General features: G+C 40.8%; 1 protein-coding gene across 1 annotated transcript; it reads left to right on the top strand.

The window, feature by feature from the left end:
• Window positions 1-459: 459 nt before the first annotated feature.
• On the top strand, window positions 460-14,114 carry LOC142143075 (taste receptor type 2 member 4-like). The gene is made up of 2 exons (XM_075200789.1): window positions 460-1,186; window positions 13,675-14,114. The coding sequence occupies exons 1-2, from the start codon at window positions 460-462 to the stop codon at window positions 14,112-14,114; spliced, it is 1,167 nt and encodes a 388-aa protein (XP_075056890.1).
• Window positions 14,115-14,322: the final 208 nt, after the last annotated feature.

Genomic DNA, 14,322 nt, shown 5'->3' with positions numbered 1-14,322 from the left:
TATTTGGGAATTTAGACTGTAAGCTCCAATGGGGCAGGGACTGATGTGAATGAGTTCTCTGTACAGCGCTGCAGAATTAGTGGCGCTATATAATTAAATGATGATGATGATAATGATGATAAATATTATTTTGAAGTATAGATTGTATATTGCAGTTAAACATCATTCCTATTCCTCCAAAGCTATCAGGTGCTTTATCAGATACGTAGCAGAGAAGATTGTCACACTGATTAGAGTTATGAAAATGATTACACTCAAATTTATTCTCAATGATTTACTTACTTGTAGATCGACAACCAAATATCATGCAAAATATATACAAGCAGTTCTATATTTAATTATAGCTCAATATCATCTCATGTCACACAGCAGGTGTCTCATCCAGAATAAACAAGAAGTACAGTGCTGGGTGGTTATGATGATTCTCTGACAAAATTTCATGATTTTGAAAAAGTAAAGATGGATTACACAACTTTTCTTTTGTTATCAATTGCACTTTACACGTTGGTGATCATCGGATTACTTCTCAATGCATTTATAGTGACAAAAAACTTCATTTGGTGGCAGAAGGGTCAAACTCTACAAACTGTGGACATTATCGTGACCAGCCTGGGAGCCGTGAGGATCATTCTTCTAATTTTATGGCTATTTCATGCTGAGATTGTAAATCAAGTTAAAAACATTTTGGAGTGTTTTGCAATTGCAATATTGTCTGTAGAGTTCTGCAGCCTGTGGTGGGGCACCGTGCTCTGTGTGTTCTACTGTGTAAAGATCACAAACTATAGCAACAGATTATTTCTGAGACTTAAGATGAACATCTCCAGATTGGTGCCGTGGCTGCTTCTTTCATCAATGATGGTGTCTGTTCTCTCCAGTCTGACAAGTGTATGGTTCGTGTTCTCAGTACGTCACATGAATTCTACACATTTCATCAATGGTACTTATGATGGAAATATAACTCTGGAAATAAATTGCTTCAATTTAATCATCATCGACTTTGGAGGATCCTTCTTACCGTTCCTCATATTTGGTGCAGCCATTTCTATTCTGATTGTATCACTCCTGAAACACACCAGGAATATGAGCAGCAAAGATTCGGGATTCAAAAAACCTCAACTTGTTGCCCACATAATGGCTCTTGTCAATATGTCCTCTTTTCTGTTCTTTTATGTCGTCTTTGTTACAGGTCTAATCTTGTGGCCTTTTACCTCCCAGTTACAAACCCCATTATACAATTATCTGTGCAATATTTTTTATGTTTCCTTCCCAAGTCTGCACTCGGTTATGTTAATAGTCAGCAACAGAAATCTGAAACGCTCCATTCTTGCTGTTCTCTGCTGTGTAAGGAAAATCGATCTTCATTAACACATTTTATAAAACAATCTCTATTGGATCCACAGTAAGCTGACAGCAGACATAGGCTGTAATATAAATGTCAGTTGAACAGCATCTGTAAAGTAACAATTTAGATACCATAGTTTGACTCCAATAGTGTTTAAATTATTATTTACATACTTATCAAAGCATGAAATATCTTTAAATAGAAAGAAAACAATCTGTCAGGAGAAGCTGTATAATGAAGGAGTTTATAGGACAATAATTTGATAGTGTCTTGCAGTACAGGACAAAAAAAGGTCATTTTGTTTTATTATGTTTGGCTTCTCTGCTGCTAATGCAGAGGTGCAAAAGTGTGGTTAGTAAATTGAGCTCTAGTAAAAATATTTTGGTAGGAACAGAGTTCTTTAAAGGACACTTAGGGCTAGATTTACTATCAGGCGTGATGCATGGCGGCTTCAAGCCGCCATGCATCGCGGCAGTTTTCCGGCGGGTTTGCATTGCAAACAGCCGGATTTACTAATGGGCGCATTTCAGCTTCAATTTGAAGCCGCCGGCGATGTCACGGCGGGATGTAATGCTAAAAGCCGCCGGCGGCTTTGAATAGAACATGGCGCTTTTGCTTGAAATGACGGCGCTTTTGTGTAAAGGCGGTTTTTTTGAAAATTTCACCTGTGTCCTGGCCTGTTACTATTGGCTATTTTCAAAGTCAGGAGATTTGCCATCACAAGCCCTATATAAACCATTGGCCTGACACTTTTTTCTCTGATAGGGTTTTGAGGAGTTTTGAGAGAGGAGTTAGTTGGTTTGAGCTTTGGTGACAATTGGTGAGAGTTGGAGTTTGGTGGATTGGTGAGCGATATCTGATTGAAGTGTGAGTAGTCCTGTGGTTTTTTTCTGTTTTGTACATTTATTTTCTCTTTTATTTTCTGTCTTGTATTTTTTGTATTTGACTTGTCCTTTGTCTGTGTTACTTGTGTGTGCCTGTCTGGAGAGTGTGTCTGTATTTAGTGTAGTTTGTCCTTTGTGTTTGTAAATCTTTCTGTGTTTTCTGTGTTTGGCATTTATTTGTCATTATGTCCAGAGATAGGAGGGGAGAACAGGCTGAGGAGAGGGAGATGGAGGTTGAGGGGGCAGAGGAGGGAGAGGGAGAGGTTGAGGAGTCAGGAGAGGGCAGGAAGACGTAGACAGGGCGAAATGTCCGATTCTCCCACGACGAAAATTGTGTTCTGATGCACCACATAGTTCCCTGCTATGAGCTCATCCTAAAGAACCTGGCAGCCCGGACTCCTCTAAGGCGGCATCACCAACTGTGGGGGAGAGTGTGTGATGCTGTGAACGCGGTGGGCCCACTAAAGAGGACAGTTGAGCACTGCCGCAAGCGCTTCTCAGACATCAAGAGGAGGCTTAAAGAGAAGATGGCCCAGGAAAGGAGGTCCACAAGACGCACGGGTGGTGGCCCGCTCTTCGCATTGAATACACCAGCTATGAGGAGGAGCTGCGGCAGATAATGCCCCGTGAAATTGTGGAGGGAATTAATGTGCAAGACACAGATTCACCCTCGTTTGCCCAAGGAGTTGGTGAGTTATTTGTCCTTTTTACGATAACAATTTTAAAAATGTGTTTATTTTCTTAAAAATGCATTTTTTAGACAATCAGTATGTAAAGGGCTAAAAAAAATTATGAACTGTTTTTACATTTGCAAACACATTTTTTCAATAAAATTTTTCTTTGAAAATTGTTTTTTGCTGCAAATACATTGTATGCATTGTCTAATACATCCAGATTCGCCAGGACGCCAGTTTACTCCCAGTCCAAGGTCTACACCTCCACCTTCAGCAAGAGATTCTGGCTCTGAAGAGCAAGCAGGTGCGTGTTCTTTGTTTGGGGGAGAAATAATGGACTTGGATGTTTTTGTGTACAAATGTTCGTGTCCATGTTATATTTAGTGATTATTATATGGTTTGCAATGAGAACATAGGGCAACATTTACTAAACTGAGGGTTTGGAAACCTAGAGATGTTGCCTATAGCAACCTATTTAGATTTTATAAATAATTTATTTAATGCGTTCTTCAAAATGTCAGTGTCACGGGCACTAGGAGTCTTTACCCAGGGATCACCAGGTGATAGGCTTACCAGAGCAATATAGGTGGTATAATGGTACTCTGGTAGCAGGATGATCACGGAACAGGAAATAGCAGATGATGAGATGCTCAGGAAAGTCTATGACTAGCAGCACTGGTAATATGGAGGTAATAATACACGAGGAACTGTATGGACAAAGGACACGTGAAGGTAGTCAGTGGTCTGCGGTAGCAAGTTGTACCACTGCTATAGTGAGGAGGAATGTCCAACAGAAACGAGGAGGTGATGAGAGTCAGCGGTCTGTACCGCTGTCTTGAGTGAAGGAATGGAATCCAAGTGGAGGTATCCGGGGAGTCAGTGGTCTGCGTTAGCAAGTTGTACCACTGCTATGTGAAAGGATACTGGAACAAGTGACACAGGGAACAGGGATCAGTGGTCTGCCTCTAGCAAGTTGTACCACTGAATATATATGTGAGGAGGAGCACGGGGAGAGACTGCAACACAGGAGATACACGGGCACCTTAAACTTGATCCACAATAATATGCACAATATATAAATGACTGAACAGCACTGTAATAATAGAAAGTCTCTTGAGGTAATCCGGCACAAGATAACACAGTCAATGATGGCAGTAGACTCAGCGGATAACAACTCCAGAGAAGAACCAACACAGTCCAGCAAGATATGCAATACACCAGCACAGTCAATGAGAAGTATGCATACCGTGGTTCAGAAGCAGGCTGTCAGACAGGAGTGCAGAGATACCTGAACGGCAGGAGGCCGGCAGGAAGCGAAGTCCCTGGATGGGTGAAGCGGTAGTCAAGTAGGTGCAGCGCACAGGTAGATAGACCAGCAGGGAAACGTAAACACAGGAATCAGTAGAGTGTGGAACTGGACTCCTGGAGGACCCTGAAGAATAGCGATGGTCTAGCGGGGAGGTAAGTAGTGAGACACGAATCCAATGCTGACAGGCGGGTAGAGACCAGCGGGAACACAGGAAAGCATGGAGAGTGGATCAGCAGTTGAAGGACGAGTAGAGATGAGGAGAAGCAGCAGCAGGACTCTGCAGACACACGGAGGTAGCCAATAGCAACCAGCAGGTGCAGTAACGATGGCACACGGGAGAGCAGAGTTGAGCTGGTACTGATGATCACGGAGAGTAGCGGATAGCAATAGTAGTGGCAGTCTCGAGGAAACACGGGAGAGTTGAGATGAGCTGAAGACTGAAGCGCACAGAGGCAGCGGATAGGAATCAGCCAACAGTCACGATGAAACACAGACGAGTTGCAGGTAGTAGACTGTAGTGCACGGAGGCAGCGGATAGGAATCGGCTAACAGTCCTGATGGAACACAGACGAGTTGCAGGTTGAAGACTGTAGTGCACGGAGGCAGCGGATAGGAATCAGCTAACAGTCACGATGATGCACAGGTGAGTAGTTGTAGATTGAAGACTGTAGTGCACGGAAGCAGCGGATAGGAATCAGCTAACAGTCACAATGTTATATGATAGAGATGAAGTGGCTTGAAGACTGTAGTGCACGGAGGCAGCGGATAGGAATCAGCTAACAGTCACGATGATACACAGGAAGGTAGAAGTGGTATGGGAACCACAGTAGTAGAAGTGGTTTGGAAACCACAGAGGTAGAAGTGGCTTGGAAACCACAGGAATCAGCAGCACTGAATACACAAGGAAACACAGGAACACCTTCAGAGGCTCATGGGGAATGAGACTCCAAGATCAGGCAACGTGGTATTTACCACAGGTGCTTAATATAGGGAGTGTTGCCTGATCTGCCAATTAAGTTAAAGGAACATACACTGAAGGGTTAGAAAGGGCTGCGCATGCGCAGACCCTCAGGATGGCGGACGGCCACGGTTCCTAAATGTCTGGGAAGAAGCACTCACAGTCCGGTGAGTGACAGTCAGCTACAATCCGATTGTTATATGATATGATTGCTATAGGCAACATCTCCACATTTTCAAACTCCCAGTTTAGTCTATATCCCCCATCATGTACTACACAGAGGGTGACCTAACATAGTATTACTTACCCCAAAGCACGGTCTTGCAGCATTTTGATACAAACACCCTCAATGTTAACATAATTTTTTTTTTACATTTTTAACCCATCACTGTAACGCATAGGCAAAATGAGATTTTAATCCTAAAACATATGAGTAGCATCCTTCATCAGGTCGCAGAGGACAACTAATCCTGAAGGTAGACATTGGTAACTATTCTTTAGTTGTTAAATGTTTTTTTTTTGGGTACATTGACCAGAATGCAATTTACAAACATGTTATTTCCTATATACTTACCTTGGTTATTTCACCACAGGAACCTCAGCATCTCTGCAAGGCCAGCACCAGTCTGCGCAGATGTCACCTACTGATGACCCACAAGGAGACACAGTCATCACTTTAGAAATGGTAGATGTCCCCGTGTCTACGCGCCAGGAACAAGCACCTGGCCCTGCGGAACAGTCATCCGAGCAACAATCTGCAGCTCCTTAGATGGATACAGGGTGAGAAATGGCCCAATCCATTGCTAATTTTCAGTTACGGCAGTGTAAGTTTATGGACAGCCAAACTCGGCACATGTCCCAAATCGCGGCACAGTTGAGGCGGATTCACCGCTCCAATAGCCAAATCCCTGCTGGAATAAACCGGCTGGCAAGCGCTTTGGAGCAAACCAACGTGCAGCTGGCCCAAATGACTGCGGCTGTGGACGCCATGCATTCCTCCGTTCGCGAGGGGAATGCAAATGTTACCCGGCTGGCAGGCCAACTACAGCAGGAACTCATTGCCCACTTACCGGCACCTTTTTCATCGGCCTCCACCAGTACTGCTAGTACGCCAAGCAGATCGGCACATAGCACTCCTCCAAGGAGAGGTGCTCGCACCAGGGGTGGGTGAGGGAGGGTAGAGAGTGGGGCAAAACATAGTGATATGCCAGCGAAAAGGCGGCGCTAGGGCAAAAATTGTATTATTGGGGAATGTTTTGTTATGTATGTGTAAGCGTTATACTTTTTCTTTTATTGTGTTGTAATGCAATAAATGCAGTTATATTTCATTGGTATCAGTCTTTCTTTTCTGCACATTAAACAAAAGTATACTGTTTTCTTTAAAACGATGCACTAATTTCACATACACATTGACCTCTGACTGTCACTTTCCAGGGATTTTCACAATTACAACATCCAGAGTACACACTATCCTCTGTTTAAAGGGTCCAATTTTATTAAAAAATTCCATAAAAAAAACCATTGCACTGACATAAAAAAAACAAACCAATATATGTTTTTTATAGTATGCACTTACATTTAAAGTAGTTTGTAATGAGACGGTCTCAAATCTGCCTCCCCCTCTGTGCTCTGCACATCACCAAATGGGACATGGGCCCCTACTTGTTCACTGTCTACTGCAATAATCGGTGGGGTAAGTTGATGTAAAGCTAGATTATGTATCAGACAGCAAGCCAGGATAATATCAGACACCTTTACAGGTGCATACATAAGCACCCCACCAAATATATCTAGGAACCTGGTTTACATGACTACAAACATTGGTACTACGTCCACATCAGCCAAAGATTCCAGATTCAAACGCACTTTAAATGCACGTGGAGTGGCCGGTCTGCGCAGGGTCCGCGGAAGAGATGACAACTGTTGTACATCCTCCTCCAGGCGCCTTTCTGCCTCCATCAGGTAAAAAGCTGCAAACATACACTGTCCAGAATGCACCACATTCACCACAAAAGCCATTCTCCAAAAACCCACACCTGATTAACTGCTGGCCGCTAGACTGTCATTGACTGTGATTTATTCAGGCAGAAACACCTTTTTGATTTTGTAACTTTTGGATTGCATTACCATTAAAGTAAGGGTTACCTATGTAATGACATATTGTGCATCCTGATTTTGAAAAAACAACAGTATTTTTGAGGATTTGTTGTAACTGGAAAACAAAAAAAAAAACCTTTACATCAGTAAATAGGATGCAATAATACTGGGTGGAAAAAAACCAAAAACATACCCTCAAATTACATGACAGTTTGCCCATTTCCCATATACAATCCTAAAGGAGGAAACTTTGCACAAAATGGCTCTTTCTCTTATGTTAAAAATGGCTAAATACCTCAAACAGCACACTGAGCAATCTCGCTGCTCACAAGCAGCGCTTTCATTTTGGTCTATTGAATGGCGGTTTTCTGGCGGCTTTATAAACCCCCTAATAGTAAATCCGGCTGTTTCTATGTTGAACATTGTTGAAACCGTCATGGCGCTTTATACAGAGGCGGGTTTGGAAACAATTTCTGGCCGTTTGGACGGCGGGTTTAGCCTTAGTAAATCCGGCGATGGCTAAACCGCCGCCAAACCCACCGAAAGTCGGCGGGTTTACAAACACGCCTGATAGTAAATCTAGCCCTTAGTATGGTTACAAGGGGATCAAAACAAAACTTAATTTTAAGATGTACAGAAAACATGTCAATCTGTTTATTTACTTAGTTCAACCACGTCAATTCTATGTATACCTCAAACTATCAATTTAAAAGAACAATTAAGTGTTTTGCAAAATAGAAACTATGAGGAGCTGAATGGTACACGAGTATACAGTAGGATCGTGCATTTGTTATCTGTATGAAAAACAAATATTCCACCCATGGGTAATACTGCACATCAAGTCAAATCCTAAATATTTCTACTCTTAGTAACTTTTACTGCTGTCTTTTCTAAGATGGAACTTACTAACCTGAAACAAATTATATTCTTCATGACCAAATGAAAAATTTGCAATCCAAATAAGAGTTGCTGTCAAAAAAATTGTATCAATAGTTTAATCTGCTGAATTTATCCTGTGACATTTTCCTCTCTTGAATATACCTGGATAAATTTGAGTAACACGGAGTAAACTTTTGAAGCTACAAAATAGAAACAGAATTATAAAAATGTGCAGATGACTTGAAATAGATCTAAAACAGATTGGACAAGGTTTGCAGTTACTACAAATGAGATCTGGGGATTTCTGGGACACAGGAGCTTTCCAAATATAACTATCATTGTCACCAGCAAAAGAAGACAAGATAGATAGACACAAAAATGCTTCACTCATAAATCAGCACTTCCAGAATTGCTCAGAACTGGCTACTGATAATAATAGTGACCTGGAATCTAATCCAGGTAAGAGCGCTGCACTGGCTCCAAGTTCCCAAGTATCTAATGACACAAGTCACCAATCTCACAAAAAGACACTAAAGTAGCAGCCGAGGGAAGAGATGGGTGAGGGTGGAAGTTGTGTCAATCATTAAAATGAAAGAAAAATCCAAGACAAAGTGAACTTCCTCCTTTCATCTCACACAACAGACCATCCCTGTTTTTATCCAGAGCTGCACTTGTGTATGGGGAGTGAGTGCACAGCTTGAGATCAGGACACGATAAGGGGTACCCCTTGCTCTCTTGCTTGGAGACTGTCTGCTGCCCCAGATATTGCCCATGAAAATTCTGCACACTGTCATCTTGTCTCTAAATCCAAGCTGTCTCCATGGCTGTCTGAGCACATACGTTGGAGCAACACATTGGAGTTACCATTTGTATTCAAATCACTGGCAGGAGGATTTCCAGGTCTCCAGAAACTACTACTACCTGTAATCATTCATGGTGGAGTCACTCTGCTTTGGCATTTGTCTGATTAGTAAGTTTGCTTATTTGTGAAGTGGCCACTTCAGACTGCATTGTTTTATATGTCCCTGTAAGCTCATCACTTGGTGAATATACTGCATCATTTAATAAACACTACTGACTATATACAACTGCTGAACTATTAATCATCCTCCTATAGGATAGCAATCAATATAGCAGATATTACTTTTCTGCCTGATTATGAATGGGTAACTATTTATATCAGTTACTCTCAGCTAGCGTAAATGTTGCTGCCTTATTATTTATTCTCTTATACAGCAAGAGCATATTTTCAGAAAGATCAGAAAGGGAAATGTTTGTATAAGAAAAATATTTTTTCTGACTGCCGTTTTAGCTTATATACTTTTCTGCTATGGCTGCAGGAGTCTGAATGTTATTGAGGTATACTCTTTTATCTACAGTGGGTGGCGGCTAAGGGGCAGTCTATGTTGTGGGTGACATGTCTTTAATGGTATGTTTAATACTAGGCAGAGAGTCTAGGTTAGAGGAGACCACTCCTTTACCTCCTTTTCACTTTTCTCTCTTTTCTCCGGTCAGTACCATATTGTTCCGTGATGGGCAAAAAAAGCAAACTGGAGCCTCATTGGCGAAACTTGAAAGATATGTAAGATCTTCTCCACCGAATAACTCTTAAGCAACACCTGCTCTTCCTAAGCAGCCTCTGCTTCATCACAAAATCCTGAGATACTTCCGAATGCTAAACATTTTTGCAACAGATCTTGATGATTTTTGGGTCCTCTGAAAAATAACAAATGGACAAATTTGGTGAAATCCACTATGATTTTTCCTTGATTAGGCAACATCTCCAGAACATAATAGAAAGAGTGAGTGAAGTGGAGCACCGTATCTCCAATTTGGAGGACAGCAGTCTCCTATGAAAGGAGAAATCAACGGTTTTCCTCTGCAACACTTGTAAACAAAAGTTGTGAGAGCTGTAAGGTCGCCTGTAAAGAAATAACATCATATTTATGTGTCTACCTGAAAAAGTAGAAGGATCTTAACCTGAAACATTTTTGGAATGAGGGCTTGCTCATTTCAGCAAAGAGGCATATACCCCTCAATTTGCAATTGAAAGTGCTTTTCAGTTCCCGTCTCAGCCTCCTGAACCAGGAGTTCCATCTTGTACATTAATCTCCAATTTTTTGCACTAAAATGACAGGGATGTTTGGCCAAAAGAACCTGTTGAAATCTGAAGATACCAAAATATAACTGTTTTACCAGACTTTGCTCACAATTTATACAGGTTATGCGCAGATTTAGCGAGTTGCAATGTCCTTACTCCATGTTATTTTCTGCTCTATTATATGTAGTGGTGGATGAAAGTACACACGTCTTTACTACTCCTAGAGAGGCCATGGAGTGGCTTGGAGGCTGCCAGCAACCAAGATCTCAAGAAAGTGTATAATTTCCGGTTACATGAATTTACAAACATGGACTCAATAATATAGGTGGAGTCATGATTTAAATTTAATTTCAGGATGAGTATCCTTTACCCCTAGTGTTTATTGTTTTTTTGTTCCTTTTATCCTTTACTATGCTATTTTGTTATGTATTTATGGGTATATTAAAGTTTGCTTAATGATTAATACAAAGGCAATGTTTATGCCTTAATAATACATTTGCTTGAAAGGTTATCTTGCAGGGGAGAAATTGCTAAAATGTATAGTCCCTGTCCTTTAGATTTTTTGCATTTTTATTTGTTTGATCTCTCCCCCTCTCATTGTAGAGTAGGACTGTGGTGTAAATGGGTTCTTTTGTTTTAGATTCCTCTTTCTAATTTTTTTCCCTTTCTGGGTTTGAATATACATGGTGGGGGTATTAGTTTGTTTAAGGTTACAATGGATAGTAAGTAAATTGTTAAGGGTGGCAATATGCCATAAGTAGGAATAGGTGTATTGGATGGAAGAACATTATTTTGATTGGCATACTCTTGTTCAGATATTGAATTTATTGTTTGAGAACATACACATTATCTCTAGAAATATTATTTTATTGTTATAAGGTATTGCTGTTTCATGTGTGTTGGGATCTTTCTCTTATCTGCTGGGTGCTTTGTGAGTACACTGGAGAGGATTGAGTGGGGCCACTGAGTTCGTATTTTATATTCTGGATAGACCCTTTGCCTATTATATACAATTTCATGCTGGACCAATAAGCACACAAAAAACACAGGTCCTTGACCTGGAATGTTTGAGAGTGAAATGATAAAGTCAATCGGTCATGGACCAAGACAACTGACATAACCTGTTTAACTGAGACACACTTGGTAGGAGGAAGACTCTGCCATTAAAAAAAGTCATCAGTAGGGTGGGCTTACCATGGCTTCCACACCGCAATCTCAAGAGACCTGTTGATAATAGTATGTTGACGTTTGTGGTTTGCTTTAGAAAAGGTTTAGATAGACCCAGGTGGACACTATGTGTTTGTTAGGTGCACTATAAATTCTTCCTCGGCAGTGACTACTGGGGCCAACAATCCTCCTCTATGTAATAGCTCAAGAAATGTGGTTGTATGCTTGAGAGACTTCAACAATGTATTGGATGGGAACCTTAATAGGTAGAGAGAGCAGCAGCTCAGTAAGGCGGTCGGCGTTAGCCGTCTTGTTAAGGAGATGGTATTGACTGATGCGTGGCATTTAAATGCTCCTTATTCTCCTTAATTTATTACTCCTTTTCAAAAAATGTATTGACCTTATCTCGTAAATTGCTACATGCTTTTATAGAGTTGCACCATAAGTACCGATGAAAAAGAAGTGGTCTGATTATTGATTAAAAAATCTAAGTCCAGACTGTTGTTTATGAGACATGCCGATTATGTCGAAGATCTACCCCGTTACATACAATAAATAGGTTTGACCCCCTTTCAGATCTTAAAATCAATTGGGAAATTCTACCGTTGAATAATTGCCATCCGCTCAGACAACTTCCACTGCAATGAACCACAAAAATGAAGCACATAGGCATTTGGGTAACTACTTACATATCATAGCACAGACACTTAAATATCCGTCTACATAATGAATACCTTAACAATAGATTGCAGGTTTAGAGAAGGCTGACCTTGTCAGACAGAATAGCCTTGATCAAAATGATTATGTCTTGCAGCATGCCACAGTGTTTATACCACTGCAGATGTTTAGAAAAAATGTATCACTATATGGCTGGTCTAATCTGGTGGGCAAAAGCCCAGAATTACACTAGCTACATTTTCCCAAGCTAAGACCTAGTACTACTACTATGCTGCTCAGCTGGCACACTTAAAACAATGGATTTTTACTATTGACAAGTAGGAACTCATTACTACTCATTACTAATTGAACAGGAGGGGCATGGTCATACTTCATTGCAGGCTCAGCTGGGAGATGGCAGAGCAGGGCAGTGGGCACTATCGGTTTTGGCATGCTCTAAGAATATGGAATTTCACACAAAATAATTCTTGGGGTTGAGATTGCTGACCCTAACGCTCCCTTATAGCATTCGAGGGTGACAGAGAACTGGTTTCTTTAAGCGGCATAGCTAGCTGAGTTCACCATGGTATAACCTCTGTGAGTCAGCTATATTTAGGTAGTACCCTATAAACATTTGAAGAATTCTGTCATAATTTGGTATCCCAAAGAAATGTTTTACATATACCCGCAATAACGGCATACATTGGCTACTCAGATCCACACCCAACCACTGGTAATAACTAAAGCTCCTGGTAAGACACTTGGGGTTGTGAAACCTCATTTCTTATGTGTACCTCTCTTTACAAACAGAGATGTATAAAGACGCTTTGTCAGATCCTAGTGCCAAATGGGAGGCAAATTATGGATCCTTTCATGACAAAGACTGGGAGGTTGTTACTTGTAGTCATACATTCTGCATTAAATACCAGGACATTCAATTTTATATTTTACAGAGGACATACCTAGCACCCACAAAATTAATTAGATTCTGAGGATCACCGTGCTCTCTCTGCCCTAAATGTTGACATGGAGCTGGTACATTCTGGCATTTTCTTTAGGATTGCCCAGTAATACATACAATTTTTCATGGAGTTACAAGATATATTGCCAGAAGTGGTATTGATATTCCAATTTTTTTTTTTTTATAATTCTTTATTTTAAATGGTCAAGCAATACAAGGCATACAAGATTTGAGATCTGAAAGTTACAGTGTGTACATAAAGACATTTAGATTGTAATGAAATCCAGGAACGACATCACAAGGAACTTAAGATGTAAACTGACCAGTTTTTTTATGTTATTTCTTGCTATACCTTACATAAAACAGACAATATAAAAAAGTTTGGGGGGAGTGTAAGAGGGGGGATAAGAAGGAGGAGGGAGGAAGGGAGACCACAAAAGCTAGTCAAGAGTGTGGACAAAAAGAAGACTGTGAGAATGTGTTAGAAGGTCACGGACTGGTAGAGCAGGAGGAGGGTCCCACTCGCCGCACATGGGCCACCACGAGGATATTAAGTGTCAGAGGGAAATGCGTTTACCGCCATTTGCCATGGAGCCCAAACTTGGTTGAAAGCGTATCCTCTGTCAAGTGATCTTACCAAATTAGGAGACAAATTAAAGGAGTTTGAAGGATTAGATCGCTTCAAGAAAGCGTATGAAAAAGTTAAGGAAGATCTAGATGAATATGACAAATTTATTATGGAGAAAAAACGTACAAAATTCTTACGAGATAAAAACGATTATGCCCAAAATAAAATATTTAGATGGGATGTGCGTAAGTCCACTAGACCGACTACCTCATTTAGCACCTCTGAAATAGAATCATCTGAAGGTGAGATATCTGAAACCTCTCCTGGTAATAGAGACCAATTATTTCAATCTAGAGATTTTTTAGGTCGAGGTTCAAGGGACACAGAAGGAGGGGGCCATGTACCCACAAACCGATACGAAGGGGGAGGGGCAAGATCCAAAGACAAAAAGAGGAAGCAGATGGAAGGATTAGAAGGTCTTCAAACATTTCGAAGGAACAACAGACGACAGAGATAATGGAAGACACTTTGAGAATTATAAATTTGTCAGACAAACCACTTGATATTACACATATTCAAGTATTGAGTAAGGGTTTAACTTTTTCCCCAAATAAAACGTTCAACAGATTTGAATGGGAAAAAGACCTTGCGTTATTTACTAGAAAACTTCTCCTTAAAAAATTCTTTGGTAATAAAGAGAGACTCAATCCTGATATGAATGATGC

This window comes from Mixophyes fleayi, chromosome 3, assembly GCF_038048845.1.
Source record: "Mixophyes fleayi isolate aMixFle1 chromosome 3, aMixFle1.hap1, whole genome shotgun sequence".
NCBI lineage: Eukaryota > Metazoa > Chordata > Amphibia > Anura > Limnodynastidae > Mixophyes > Mixophyes fleayi.
This window is presented reverse-complemented; position numbering and strand designations above follow the sequence as displayed.

Bases quoted from the DNA above. Each gene is read 5' to 3' on its own strand.
- LOC142143075 (XM_075200789.1), top strand. From the start codon at position 460: ATGGATTACACAACTTTTCTTTTGTTATCAATTGCACTTTACACGTTG. The intron at 1,187-13,674 runs GTCTAATCTTGT...TTACCAAATTAG, and splicing joins TTATGTCGTCTTTGTTACAG to GAGACAAATTAAAGGAGTTT.